The sequence below is a fragment of the Archocentrus centrarchus genome, chromosome 15 (genome assembly GCF_007364275.1).
Source record: "Archocentrus centrarchus isolate MPI-CPG fArcCen1 chromosome 15, fArcCen1, whole genome shotgun sequence".
In the NCBI taxonomy this organism is placed as follows: Eukaryota; Metazoa; Chordata; class Actinopteri; order Cichliformes; family Cichlidae; genus Archocentrus; species Archocentrus centrarchus.
Genome location: NC_044360.1, coordinates 18,854,561 through 18,867,043, shown reverse-complemented (window position 1 = coordinate 18,867,043; position 12,483 = coordinate 18,854,561). Strand labels below are relative to the sequence as shown.

General features: G+C 42.9%; 1 protein-coding gene across 1 annotated transcript; it reads left to right on the top strand.

The window, feature by feature from the left end:
- On the top strand, positions 1–8,300 carry ap3m1 (adaptor related protein complex 3 subunit mu 1). The gene is made up of 9 exons (XM_030747618.1): positions 1–77; positions 413–690; positions 2,611–2,782; positions 2,868–3,005; positions 3,105–3,190; positions 3,273–3,406; positions 6,571–6,778; positions 7,015–7,159; positions 7,275–8,300. Exons 2-9 carry the CDS (start codon positions 418–420, stop codon positions 7,373–7,375), a joined length of 1,257 nt encoding a protein of 418 aa, XP_030603478.1. The 5' UTR covers positions 1–77; positions 413–417; the 3' UTR covers positions 7,376–8,300.
- The last annotated feature ends 4,183 nt before the right edge of the window (positions 8,301–12,483 follow it).

Genomic DNA, 12,483 nt, shown 5'->3' with positions numbered 1-12,483 from the left:
CCTCGGCTGCTCGGGGAGTTGTGCTGCCATATTGGCTCAAAAGTAGTAATCTTTGCACAGAGAAGTAGAGTCAGCAGGTAAAACTTTACAAATAATTGTTTGTTTGTTTTTTCATTCTCTGGCTCATATTTAGAGCTGGCATGTGGCTGTTTACGTCTCTCACTGTCAGGTTTATTTGTTGGATTTAAGATTTTCGGTTCATGGTAATGTGACACCTGTACCTGAGGCAAAGTTAGTTTGACAGATTGTAGACTAATGTTAAGAAGTGACATCGCTTTGTTTTGATTTGAGCAACGTCAAATAACTGTAAGCATTTTTTTTAATTTAAATCTGCTGATTGTATCCTTGCCTGTGACTTTTACTTAATAACTGAGCACAACCAACAATAACAACAATCGCGTCATTGTTGCAGCTGAGATGATCCACAGCCTGTTCCTCATTAATCACTTGGGCGACATCTTCCTGGAGAAACACTGGAAGAGTGTGATCAGCCGGAGTGTGTGCGATTACTTCTTCGAGGCGAAGGAGAAAGCAGTGGAGCCGGAGAATGTGCCCCCTGTCCTGCAGACCCCACACCACTATCTCATCTCCATATACAGGGACAAAGTCTTTTTCCTGTCTGTCATCCAGACTGAGGTCCCACCACTGTTTGTCATCGAGTTCCTGCACAGAGTGGCAGACACCTTTCAGGTGTGGTTTGAGCTCTGTGCTTTTCCAAGTCAGATGGAGTCTTTGATTGTGTTTAGACTGCTTTTGGTTGTGTCTAGAAGTAGTTAGGCACAGACTGTGGTTCACGTGTCAGACATCAGAAAGCATCTCAAGTGATCAGATTTCACTTCCCTATAGCTGATTGTCTTGGAAAATGCAGTTAGAGGAACTCAACTTTATTTAAAATCAGTGCCATTGGTTTTACACAAGTAAAAAAAAGTTTAAAATGCATATTAAAAAAAACCACACACAGACGACAAAGCCCCAGTTAAAACAATAAAAAAACAATAAGGGCCAGTGTCTCAGACTAAATTAAATGCCAAAGAGAAGAAAATCGTTTTAAGAGAGGATTTAAAAACCGAGATTGAGTCGGCCTGCCTGATGTGCAAAGGGAGCTCATTCCACAATTTTGGGGCAGCAACTGAAAAAATGTTTACATCTCAGTTTCCTCTTTCTTAGGGATGAAAAACGGTGACAAATCAGCTGACCTGAGTGAGCCTGAGGGGGCGTATGGGTGGAGCAGGTCAGACAGATACAGTGTGTTGAGGACATTAAAAACAAATAAAAGAATTTTAAAATCAAGCCGAAAATGAACTGGGAGCCAATGAAGTGATGTTAAAATCAGTGTAAATGCGCTGACGTGTGTGGCCAGAACGGAACTTTGAGGAAGCAGTCCATTTGTACCGGGAGTTTGGAGAGCAGCGTAGCGCTGCACAAGAAGCTCACATTGAAAGTGCATTGAATGTTGGGGTTTTATAGGTGCACTCTTAACTTTTTGATTGCACCTTGTCTGCTGATTAGCTGCCAGGTATGTGGGCTTTACCTCATACTTACCTGAAAAAGTCACACATGTGTATCAGCGCACATCTTGAAGCAGTCTTGCAGTCAAACTGTGGTTGTTACTCCACACGGGAACGTTTGTTTCATGGCCTGAGGCTTTTAAGACATGGCCCGCTCCAAGGCAACCTAAGCGCCCTGTTAAAAATGTACCGAGCTTGGAGTGATACTCCGCCTTACCCATAAACTCAGGGAAAGAGGAAAGAGCAACAGTCATGAGATTAGATTAGAACAATATACCAGGAGTGTGCAGGTAAGCAGTGGAGAAAGTATCAACAATGCACCAATAGTCATTGTTTAAAATATTAGTTTGACTGATACTCATTGTTTTGTTGCCCATTTTGTTTATGTTGTTCTTTATTGTCCTTTTTGTGTGACAGAAAGAGAAATCTTTCAGCCAGGCTAACTGCTTTAGTCAGTGCTAAATTCATGTGACATGACAAATGGCAAATGCCATCAGGGAGCATCATCTTATTTGCCAGTACGCTGCTGTCTGCTGATGCCCATTTGACCAATCCATCAGTGCATCCGAAAAAATCTTTCCACTGCTCTCTTTTTCACAACGGGTCGCCACAGTGGATGGATCTGCGTATTTGATTTGGTAGATTTCTTTCTTTCTTTTTACAGCGGATGCCCTTCTTGGCACCACCCTCCCAGGGGTTTGTGTCTCCTCCCTGGTTAAAGACCGAGAGGAGACACAAAGCCCTGGGAATATGTTAACCATTACACTATGAAGCCACTGGAAACTCTCTAGAGAACAATTATCTTCAAAAAGGGATCTACACCGCTCAAAAAAACAATGAAAGAAACACTTTGCAAACCTAATGATAATGAAAGTTTTGGTCCAGTGCATATCTAGTCCAAAAAAATCCAATATTGATATGTTGTGAATGTTCTTTATACATACAGTAAGAGTTAAGGTATACTAAAAAGAGAAAATTGATGCCAAGAGCAGCAGAGTCGGAGTCTCTGCTCGTCAGAATGTCTGTAATATGTTTGTGTTTGGCCCACATTGGCTGGTTTGACTGTGCACAGACTTAGTACAACAGGTAGTTTCGTTGACAGGACTACTTTGGAGAATGCTCTGAAGGTGTGATCAGTGAAAACGTGGTGATAGTTTACGAGCTGTTGGAGGAGATGCTGGACAATGGATTTCCACTTGCAACAGAGTCCAACATCCTCAAGGAGATGATTAGGCCTCCCAACATCCTGCGATCAGTTGTCAATACACTAACAGGTAACCGGAGTTTTCCTAACCTCTAAAAATCTGTGGTGTTAATGTGTACATTTATGGCTTTGCCTTGCTTTTGTGTGTTTTCCAGGAGGTAGTAATGTTGGAGACACGTTGCCACAGGGTCAGTTGTCTAACATCCCATGGAGACGGACTGGAGTTAAATATGCCAATAATGAGGCGTATTTTGATGTGACAGAAGAAATAGATGCTATTGTGGACAAATGCGGTACAAAGATCCCCTTATTTGAGCAGCACTTATTTGATCAGTGGTTTGGTTGCAGTTAGAAGCTTTTTATAGTCTGGATTTGTTATCCTTGTTTTCCAGGTACGACCGTGATCGCAGAGATCCAGGGTGCAATTGAAGCCTGTGTGAAGCTCAGTGGGATGCCTGACCTGACCTTGTCCTTTATGGTTGGATCATTTGTGCATAGATTTTAGTGGTCTGCTTTGTGTAGCTGTAAAGGTAATTCACGCTTGATGTTTTTGATGGCAGAATCCTCGTCTTCTCGATGACGCGAGTTTCCACCCGTGCGTTCGGTTTAGGCGCTGGGAGTCGGAGCGCGTCCTGTCATTCATCCCACCGGATGGAAACTTCACGCTCATGACCTACCGCGTCAGCTCTCAAAAGTAAGTGCAGCCATCATTTGCTGACTTGTTGCAAAAATGAATTCAGCTTCAATAGATTGAAATAGTAGTATTCACAACACTAATCCTTGCCTTCTGTTTGTCAGCACCTTCAAGTTTTTTGTAGCTATTTCAACAACACAGCTGATGGTGTGTCTTGGTGTGCTCACATATACCACAAGACACATCCAACAACACAGCACAATGCCATACAAAATAGTAAAAGTACACGATGAAGCCTATAAAAGTAGTGCAATGTATCAGAGTACAGGGGCTGTGTGTCTTTAAAGTGCCTTTGCACAAGAGAACAGTCCATAGTGCAGGTTTGGGTTCATATTTGTTCATATAGTTTCAGTGCAAAATACATTCACATTTTCTGATCAAAACCTGATGTAGGTAAACTGAATGTACAAAGTGTCCCTGAAGCATGATGTTCTTCTGCTAGTCATACTCCATCTTTTGCCTGATGGGAGAAAATTGAAGAGGTGATGTGCAGGGTGGGAGGAGTCAGCGATGATGCTGATGACGCTCCTGGTAGTTCTACTTTTTCAAGCTGCGTTTGTCCCCATTAGTTGCGTTACCGCGCCAAGTCAGGATGCAGAAAGTAAGCAATAGTGGCGACAGGACGCACCCTTGTGGATCGCCGGTGTCAAGATCCCTGGGTGACGTGACATGATTGTGAATTTTAACAGCTTGTTTCTTACAGGACAGAAAGATCCACTGAGAAAGTAATCCATTAACACACATAGTAAGAAGAGTGCTGTGCAGCCTGACAGGAATAATTATATTAAACGCTGAACTAAAATCAAGGGACAGAACACGACAGAAGTGCGCTTAACTTGACAGTGTTGAAGAACTGCATTGGCCGAGCCTCTGTTAGCCCTGTGGGTGAACTGATGAGGGTCTACAGTGATGTGGGACAGATTCTTACAAATTCAAACACCTTCATAATAACTGAAGTGAGAGCAGCAAGTCTGTACCGTATTTTCCGGACTATAGAGCGCACCATACTATAAGCCGCACCTACAAATTTTTTGGAAAAAACTGGAAACGTACATATATAAGCCGCACCGGGCTATAAGCCGCTGGTATCTCCGCCGCTCTCGGTTTTCCACAATTACTCGGCACTCAGCAGAGGGGGACAGACAACCCCAAATTTGAGTTATAACAAGTCAATTCACCATCACATTAATTTGTAAACAAATTTATTAAGGTTGAAAAAGAAGAAAAAGTTGACAAGTTTAGCTTTAACTGAACTGATTACGGTAGTTTCCGAAAGGTGCGTGTAACATAGTAACAGCGCTGATCGAAAAGGAAGAAAAAGATGACAAGTTTAGCTTTACCTGAACTGATTATGTTACGGTGCCTGTAACATAGTAAAAGTGCTGATCGAACAAAACAGAAAAGTTATTGATTGGTTTATTCATCTTCCTCCTGCAAACTGAAACCACTGAAGTCATCTTCTTCGGTATCGGAGTTGAACAGCCTCAGAACAGCTTCGTCACATACCCTTTCTGTCTCTATGTCCGTGTTACTCTCCGTGTCGCTGTCATCCCGGGGTAAAGCTGGCTCCGAAGCTGTGGTGCCCTCTTCACGCAGCAGTCCAGCCTTTCGGAACCCATTGGTGATGGTGGATTCATTCACTCTGCTCCACGCTGTTAGGATCCACTGGCAGACCTCAGAAAATGATGCTCTTCGCATTCGGCCAGTTTTTGTGAAGGATTTATCCCCGCTAGTCATCCAAGCCTCCCATTCAACCCTGAGTGCTGCTTTAAACGCTCGATTCACACTGATGTCAAGGGGTTGCAAATACTTTGTTGTACCTCCAGGAATAACAGCGGGAATTGAGTTGGTTCTCTTGATGACTGCTTTCACCGAATCGGTGATGTGGGCCCTCATACTGTCCAAAACAAGCAGCGCTTTTTTCCGGTGAAAAAATCCTCCTGGGCGCTTTCCGTAGCACTCCGTTAACCAGTCCATCATCAGATTTTCTACCATTCATCCTTTCTGGTTGACTTTAACTACAATGTCCTTCGGGAGTTGGTCTTTCGGCATAGTTTTGCGCTTAAAAATCACCATCGGGGGGAGCTTTTTCCCAGACGCGGTGCAGCCCAGGACACAGGTGAAATGTGTCCTCTCGTGTCCGGTGGTTTTCACCAAAATGGATGATGCACCTGTCTTGTTTACAGTCTTGGTCAGAGGCATATCAAATGTCAATGGCACTTCATCCATATTTATAATGTTGTCTGGTCCGATGGCGTTCTCCGCGATCTCTGTTTCAACAAATTGTCGGAAATTTGTAACTTTTTCCTGGTAGTCCGGGGAAAGTTGCTGACAGAGTGTTGTCCGTGCTCTGATGGACAGGTTCTTTCTTCTCATAAATCTGAAACACCATGACGGTCCTCCATTAAAATTGTCAATATTCATTTGGCGGGCAATCGATTTGGCTTTCAGACGGATTTGCACGGTGGATACACCTCGGCCGCCTGCCCTCTGAGTGTTTACCCAATCCTCAAAAACATCTTCAAGTTCAGGCCACCTGCTTTTATGTCCTCTGAAAGCCTTTCTCGTCTTTTGGCATTCAATGAGTTCTTCCCGCTGCCGTCTCCAACGCCGAACCATTGATTCGTTCACGCCGAGCTTACGTGCAGCGGCTCTATTTCCCTCCTGTAGTGCCAGGTCGATAGCCCTCAACTTAAAAGCGGCATCATAGGAAGTTCTTTTTGTGGTTTCCATGATGAGGGAGTTTGAAAAAAATCTCTTTTGTGCCTGCTGCTAGCACTTGTTGGCGCTTTCTTCTTTGATTTCCAACTTTGACGTCCCATGATTCATATCCTGCTAAAGAGCCCCCTGGTGGTTAAAGAAAAATCCACAGAAAAGCCGCACCGGGCTATAAGCCGCATGGTTCAAAACGTGGGAAAAAAGTAGCGGCTTATAGTCCGAAAAATACGGTAATTATTAGGACAGGTGATGTTATTCTTCTTAGCCACTGGGATGATCACAGCTGATAATAAGATCTTGCCATGGGTTTTTTTTTGTTTTTTTTTTCATGGGTTTCAAGTGACAAATTATTTTTATTCTGCAGTAAAGCTCCACAAAACCACACTTGTTACTGCCTGTAATTGCCATCCACCACTGTGCTCAGTGCTGTTTGTTTCCTTCCTCAGTCTCGTAGCCATTCCAGTGTATGTGAAGCAGAACATCAATTTTTTCGAGACAGGATCTTGCGGTCGCTTGGACATCACCATTGGACCCAAGCAGACAATGGGGAAGACGGTGGAGGACCTGAAAGTCTCTATCCACATGCCTAAGGCTGTGCTTAATGCCAACCTCACAGCCACACAGGGAAACTACACCTATGACTTTGCTACAAAGGTAATCAGCCACCACCAGATCTGTCCGAAGCAGTAAAACTGTAGGACTGTGCTAAGTGAGAGAGTGTCTTTGACTTTACTACAAAGCTGCATCCAGTTGCACTGATAAGCAATCTAAGATGACAATTTAAGGACGTGCCAGTCAAGCACAAGCATCAAAGGCTCCTGTCCTGGTCCACTTTTGGATCTGTTGGAGACAGTAAAACTAAAAATCATTTACTCTGCTTGTTTGGGTAGGTGCTGGTTTGGGAAATTGGTAAGCTTAACCCCCAGAAGCTTCCTAACCTGCGAGGCAGTCTGACTATGCAGACAGGTGTCCCTAAACCCGAAGAGAACCCCTCGCTCAACATTGACCTGAAGATCCAGCAGTTGGCCATATCAGGTAATCTTCAGCGCATGACCTCAGCTACATTTAAGCTTAAAGCTGTAGCGTGTGAGTCTGTTCAGGTCGTTTCTCTTCCTTCATTTGTGTTCCACTGCTCTCCACCTCTGTGCAGGTCTTAAAGTGAACCGTCTCGACATGTACGCAGAGAAGTACAAGCCATTTAAAGGCGTCAAATATGTGACTAAAGCAGGCAGATTTCAAGTGAGGACCTGAGTAGCTACTATTACAGGTCGAAGGTCAGCAATCCAGCGGGCCAAAGAGCAGCGAGGTTGCCGCACCACTGACTCAGCTCTGCAATAAGCCTTACATGTCCACCACCTCATTGTTATTAACAATTCTGCCTTTTTGTGTGTGTGTGTGTGTGTGTGTTTGCCATTACATTTATATGACCTGATGGTTTCGTGGCCTGTAAAGGGAAGCCTTAATAATAGATCTGATTTTTCAAATGCTATTAGTTTCTATCCAGTCTGAATGTGCTGCTTTGTGTGAATCATTCCTTCTTTTGTTTTTTTTTAATTTAATGTAATTTTTTTGTATCTAACACCTTCGGAGTGTTGCCTAATGGGAATATTTTGGTTTGAAAAAGGGCATTTACAGCTCACTGCCTTACACCACACCGCTGCACCTAAAGGACATTGCCTGCATGTTGCTTGCCTGCCTTTGAAATTCTTAAGTTAGCCAGTTTTATAAATATAGATGTTTAGTTTGGAAAAATCAAAGTCTTTATCTACTTTCTGAGTAGCTGCAGAGTCTTCAGGCCTTGCAGGTATTTTTGCACACACTCCCTCTCTAATGTGGCCTTTTCAGAGGACGTTCACAAGCTTCTCATAGCACAAACAAGAGCACAAAACTTCATGTTTTGGATTAGAGACGACATTACTTTCAAAATATATCCTATATTTAAGTGTGGTGATATTACTTTGATCATCATTTGACCTGCAGGACTCAGTGACTCAGACAGTCTATTGGGAACTATTCTGTCTGAAATCTACAAGATCCTCAAATAACCTCCAGTGCAGCTTCTTTACTCAGCACAGCATTTGCACAATCAATTGTCCATGTGGGAAATGCAACTTCAAGCTCTTGTATGAAGTTGAATCTGTATTTCACTTTGTCTTATTAAAAACTTCAAAATTCATTGTGCATAGCTTCTTTTTGTTTGTTTTTTTAAGCCTGACATGTTAGGCACATATTGCAACCAGAATTGCCAACTCAATGCGCTGTTGTGCCACACATATTTACTCTTTCAAGATGAGCTCTGTAGATTCTCTAGGCTCCTCCTAGTATTTTATTTCTTTCCGTTTTTTATATATATATATATATATATATATATATATATATATATATATATATATATATATATATATATATTAGGGCTGCAACGATTCATCGATTAACTCGATTAAATCGATTCTAAAAATTTATCGACACAAATTTACTGTGTCGATGCTTCGTTTAAACTCTGCAGCGCTCAGCTGTCTCGGTGTAAGCGGCGCTCCTCACTAGCATTAGCAGCATTTGTGCTGACGTTTTTTTGTGGGTTTATTGGGGGCTGGCAAACCAACATAGAACTGCATTACCGCCACCTACTGGACTGGAGTGTGAATCACTCACGTATACACAAGCACACATTCTAAAAAGCTCTCCGTCGCTGCGATGGATTTCATTTAACACAGAGTGGATCATCACTAGAGTTGCCACCTGTCTTGTAAAATACAGAACCCCGTATGTTACGGGACTCCGTGGAATACGGCTCCGTAACATGCCGTGTTCCGTACTTTACGGGACGGGTGGCAACTGTCGCTGACATGCATTTCCACGCCTCCACTGCTCTCTGTGTGTCTGTGTGTGTTGTGCTCGCTGAGAATTTCAGCTGCTATTTTTGTCTTTACTTCAGCTGTAGCTACCAGAACTGGTTTGCTAGCGAGCGCGGGCCATTAGCACTAGCGATGGTTCGGTACCGGAAGGCCCGCCCCCCAGGACCGAGGGGCTCCTTCAAAATATTTTTTATACATTAATCCCTTATTAGTGACTAAATATAGACCTGCAGTAGAAACGTATTTTCGAGAATGCTTGTGAATACAAAGCATTACACCATTACTCACACATGCGCCATGGCTCCCGCAGCCACTAGTTTTTCAAAACACTCATAGCAGGCAGCGGTTTAAACTGCGCAAGCGCTAAGAGGCGGAGCTGTGACGGTGAGCTCAAGTAGTGAAAAAGGAAACGTTTTTCCAGCGTCCAAAACAGCAGCTTTTTCTTTTAGTAACCACCATTAAATCTGTGAAACAGCTGGAGGTCCTTCATCAAGCACCTGATCAGCAAGTGTTAAGGTGAAGAAAAGAGAACTTTGTAGCTGCTCCATTCACCGCTGTTTGTTCACATGGCGAGAAACTGCATTACGGAAGTTAAAATATGCAGATAAACTGTTAATAAAAAAAAGTATTTCTTATCCGATTACTCGATTAATCCCTGGAATAATCGATAGAATACTCGATTACTAAAATAATCGTTTTATGCAGCCCTAATATATATATATATATATATATACATAAAGACAGTTTGGTTTTTAACATGGGCCCTGAAATATTTGGACAGCAACACAGTTTTGAAGGTTTTTCTCCACCGTGGAAAGGATCCTGCAATCATTCATTTCCTCTTCGGTGGACATCCACGACTTTCTATGTCGCTCGCTTCACCTGGGTGTTCTGTCTTTTGGCTGTAAATTCGCTGGACACTTTATTAGGTACACCTCTTCAACTGCTTCATTATATATCAAATCACTCAATCACATGCCACTAATTCACTGCATTTAGGCATGTAGACGTGCTCAACAAGACCATCTGCTGGAGTTCAAACTGAGCAGGGAAGACAAGTGACTTTAAGTGACTTTAAAGCGCCATGCTTGCTGCTCTCTATATTTCACAAACTGCTGATGGGATTTTCCCACACAGTCATCTCTGGGCTTTACAGAGAATGTCCTGGAAAAAGGACAAATATCCAGTCAATGGCATTTCATGCCATGAAAATCCCTTGCTAATGTCACACAATGGCCACACTGCTTCAAGCGGATAGGAAGGCAATAGTCAATCAAATTAAAACCGCAAGCGCTGATGATCGGGCCCTCGCACCCGGCCCTGGGAGGACTTGATTCAAATAGCGGGCCTGGAAATGGCAACAATTCACACCTTCAATTCAAGACGGACCACTTCTTGTAGGCTTTCGGGTACGGGTCCGAGAGACTTTTTTGTACGTCTTACGATGTTACACGAGCCTGCAAAATGTCAGAGATGTAGATCAAATGGAGCTCCGGGGCTATGCCAAAAAACATGGTATTTCATCATATGTCCAGGTCCCACTAGGTGGCGCGCTAACCTTTAGGGACTTTATGCATATCATTGTGTTCAGGGCGGGAGGCTTATCAAACCACTAACGTTTGAGCCAGATTGGGCAAGTTGGCTTTGACTTACGGCCCTTTTTGTGTTCGTGGCCAAACACCGAATGCTGCCATCCTGCCAGGGTCACGCCCTTTGGCGTAAACTCACACTTTTGAAAACAGTGTAAGGCTTATGACTTATGACTTTTCAGGGCAAATTTCAGATGGTTCGGCTCAACCGTCTTGGAGCTGTACCTCAAAGTGTAAAACATGACATTTCCTGCTCCCACTAGGTGGCGCTGCGACTGTCAGTAAATATTATCATAGGTATAGCTTCAGGGGCGGCCTGTCATCCTACTGCGGAAGTTTGATCCAGATTGGATGATGCAGCTTTGAATGAGAGGCAATCCAAATTTCCTGGCCAGTGAATTTCCACTGTGGTGTCACGGCCGCGCCCTCTGGTGAAAACTCCCCATTTTTGAAATTTAGATTCCCCCTGGAATCACAAACAAATATGAAGTTGATAACATCCAAAACCTCGGAGTTATTAGAGTATAAGGGCAGGAACTGGCTAAAATCAGCCATTTGATTCAAAATGGCAGACTTACTGTTGGCTTTAGGCCATTGGACCCTGTGGTCTTTTTTGTTTGTCTGGACATGTTACATATGTGTACCAAATTTCAAACATGTACGTGAAATTCCCACAGCAGTGGGAATTGAACTAAAGGTGGCGCTGTAGAGCCATTTTGAAAGGGCCATGCCTGAAACCATTAAAATACTTACATTTTCACCATACCTGACACGTGTGCAAAATTTCATGAGTTTTTGAGCATGTTTAGGCCCTCAAAAAAGCAATTAATTTGCCTAAATGTCCAAAGCAATTACAATAGGACCTTTGCACAGGTTGTGCTCAGGCCCTAATAACCACCAACCAAGGTATGCATGTTACACAACATGTCAAACCTTGAAGCAGATCAACTAAAAAAGAAAAACACACCAGGTGCCACTTTTGTCAGCTAAGAACAGGAAACAGCGGCTATAATTCACACAGACTCACCAAAACTGGACAACAGAAGACTGGAGCAACATTGCCTGATCTGAGTCTGGATATCTGATGGAGCAGTCGTAATTTGGTGTAACCAAGATCCATGCATGCAAGCATTTTTAACAAAACTACCGTTCACTGGATTTTTTTTTTTCCTTTTTTTCAGACAATTCTCTGTCTGGCACCAACAACAATGCTGCTTACCCCCCCCCCCCCCCCCCCCAAAAAAAATAAAAATAAAAATTATGATGTTCAGTTTGAACCTCAGCAGGTCTCCTCAACCGTGTCTAGATGCCATTTGCAATAGTGAGCAGTTGAGCAGGTGTGCCTAATAAAGTGTCCAGTGCCAATATTGACATGCTAACAAAAATCTAAGATGATAGCAATAGAAATTGTTTACCTGAAAGCCTTGCTAAGCTTTTGTAATCTCAATGCATTAATGCATTGTGTACTCAGAGTAGTTGAATACCAGTTCATATCCAATTCTTGCAGAACACTCAAAGTTTGTAGCGCAAAGAAGGTGAGTGAAGAGGCCAAGTCCAGTCATCATTATAGTCTTTTATTCTTCCAAGGCACAGCAGATGTGTTGGCAGGGCTAGAAGCTATCAGAATACATTCAGGGTGTGAATGAACACATCAGGTACACACACAGATCTACATTGTGTCACTCTCAGTGAATAGTCAGTGCTGCTACGCGCTCAGTAGGCCCAAAAAAATACAACGTTCTCCACCGTTCAATGAAATAAAAATATGCATTTGCTGATCTGGCTTCGTGTAGTGCTGTAATAAGTGTAATGCTTAATCATTTAATCCTGGATAGAAAAACTCCTTTTAAATATATTTTAGTGTTAACCCCCCCCCCCCCCCCCAAAAAAAATAAATAAATAAAAAAATCTACTG

Excerpts from the sequence above, each read along its gene's own strand:
- ap3m1 (XM_030747618.1), top strand. The coding sequence starts at position 418 with ATGATCCACAGCCTGTTCCTCATTAATCACTTGGGCGACATCTTCCTG. Across the intron at positions 3,006-3,104 it reads TGCTATTGTGGACAAATGCG|GTACGACCGTGATCGCAGAG; the intron begins GTACAAAGATCC and ends CTTGTTTTCCAG. Across the intron at positions 7,160-7,274 it reads CCAGCAGTTGGCCATATCAG|GTCTTAAAGTGAACCGTCTC; the intron begins GTAATCTTCAGC and ends ACCTCTGTGCAG.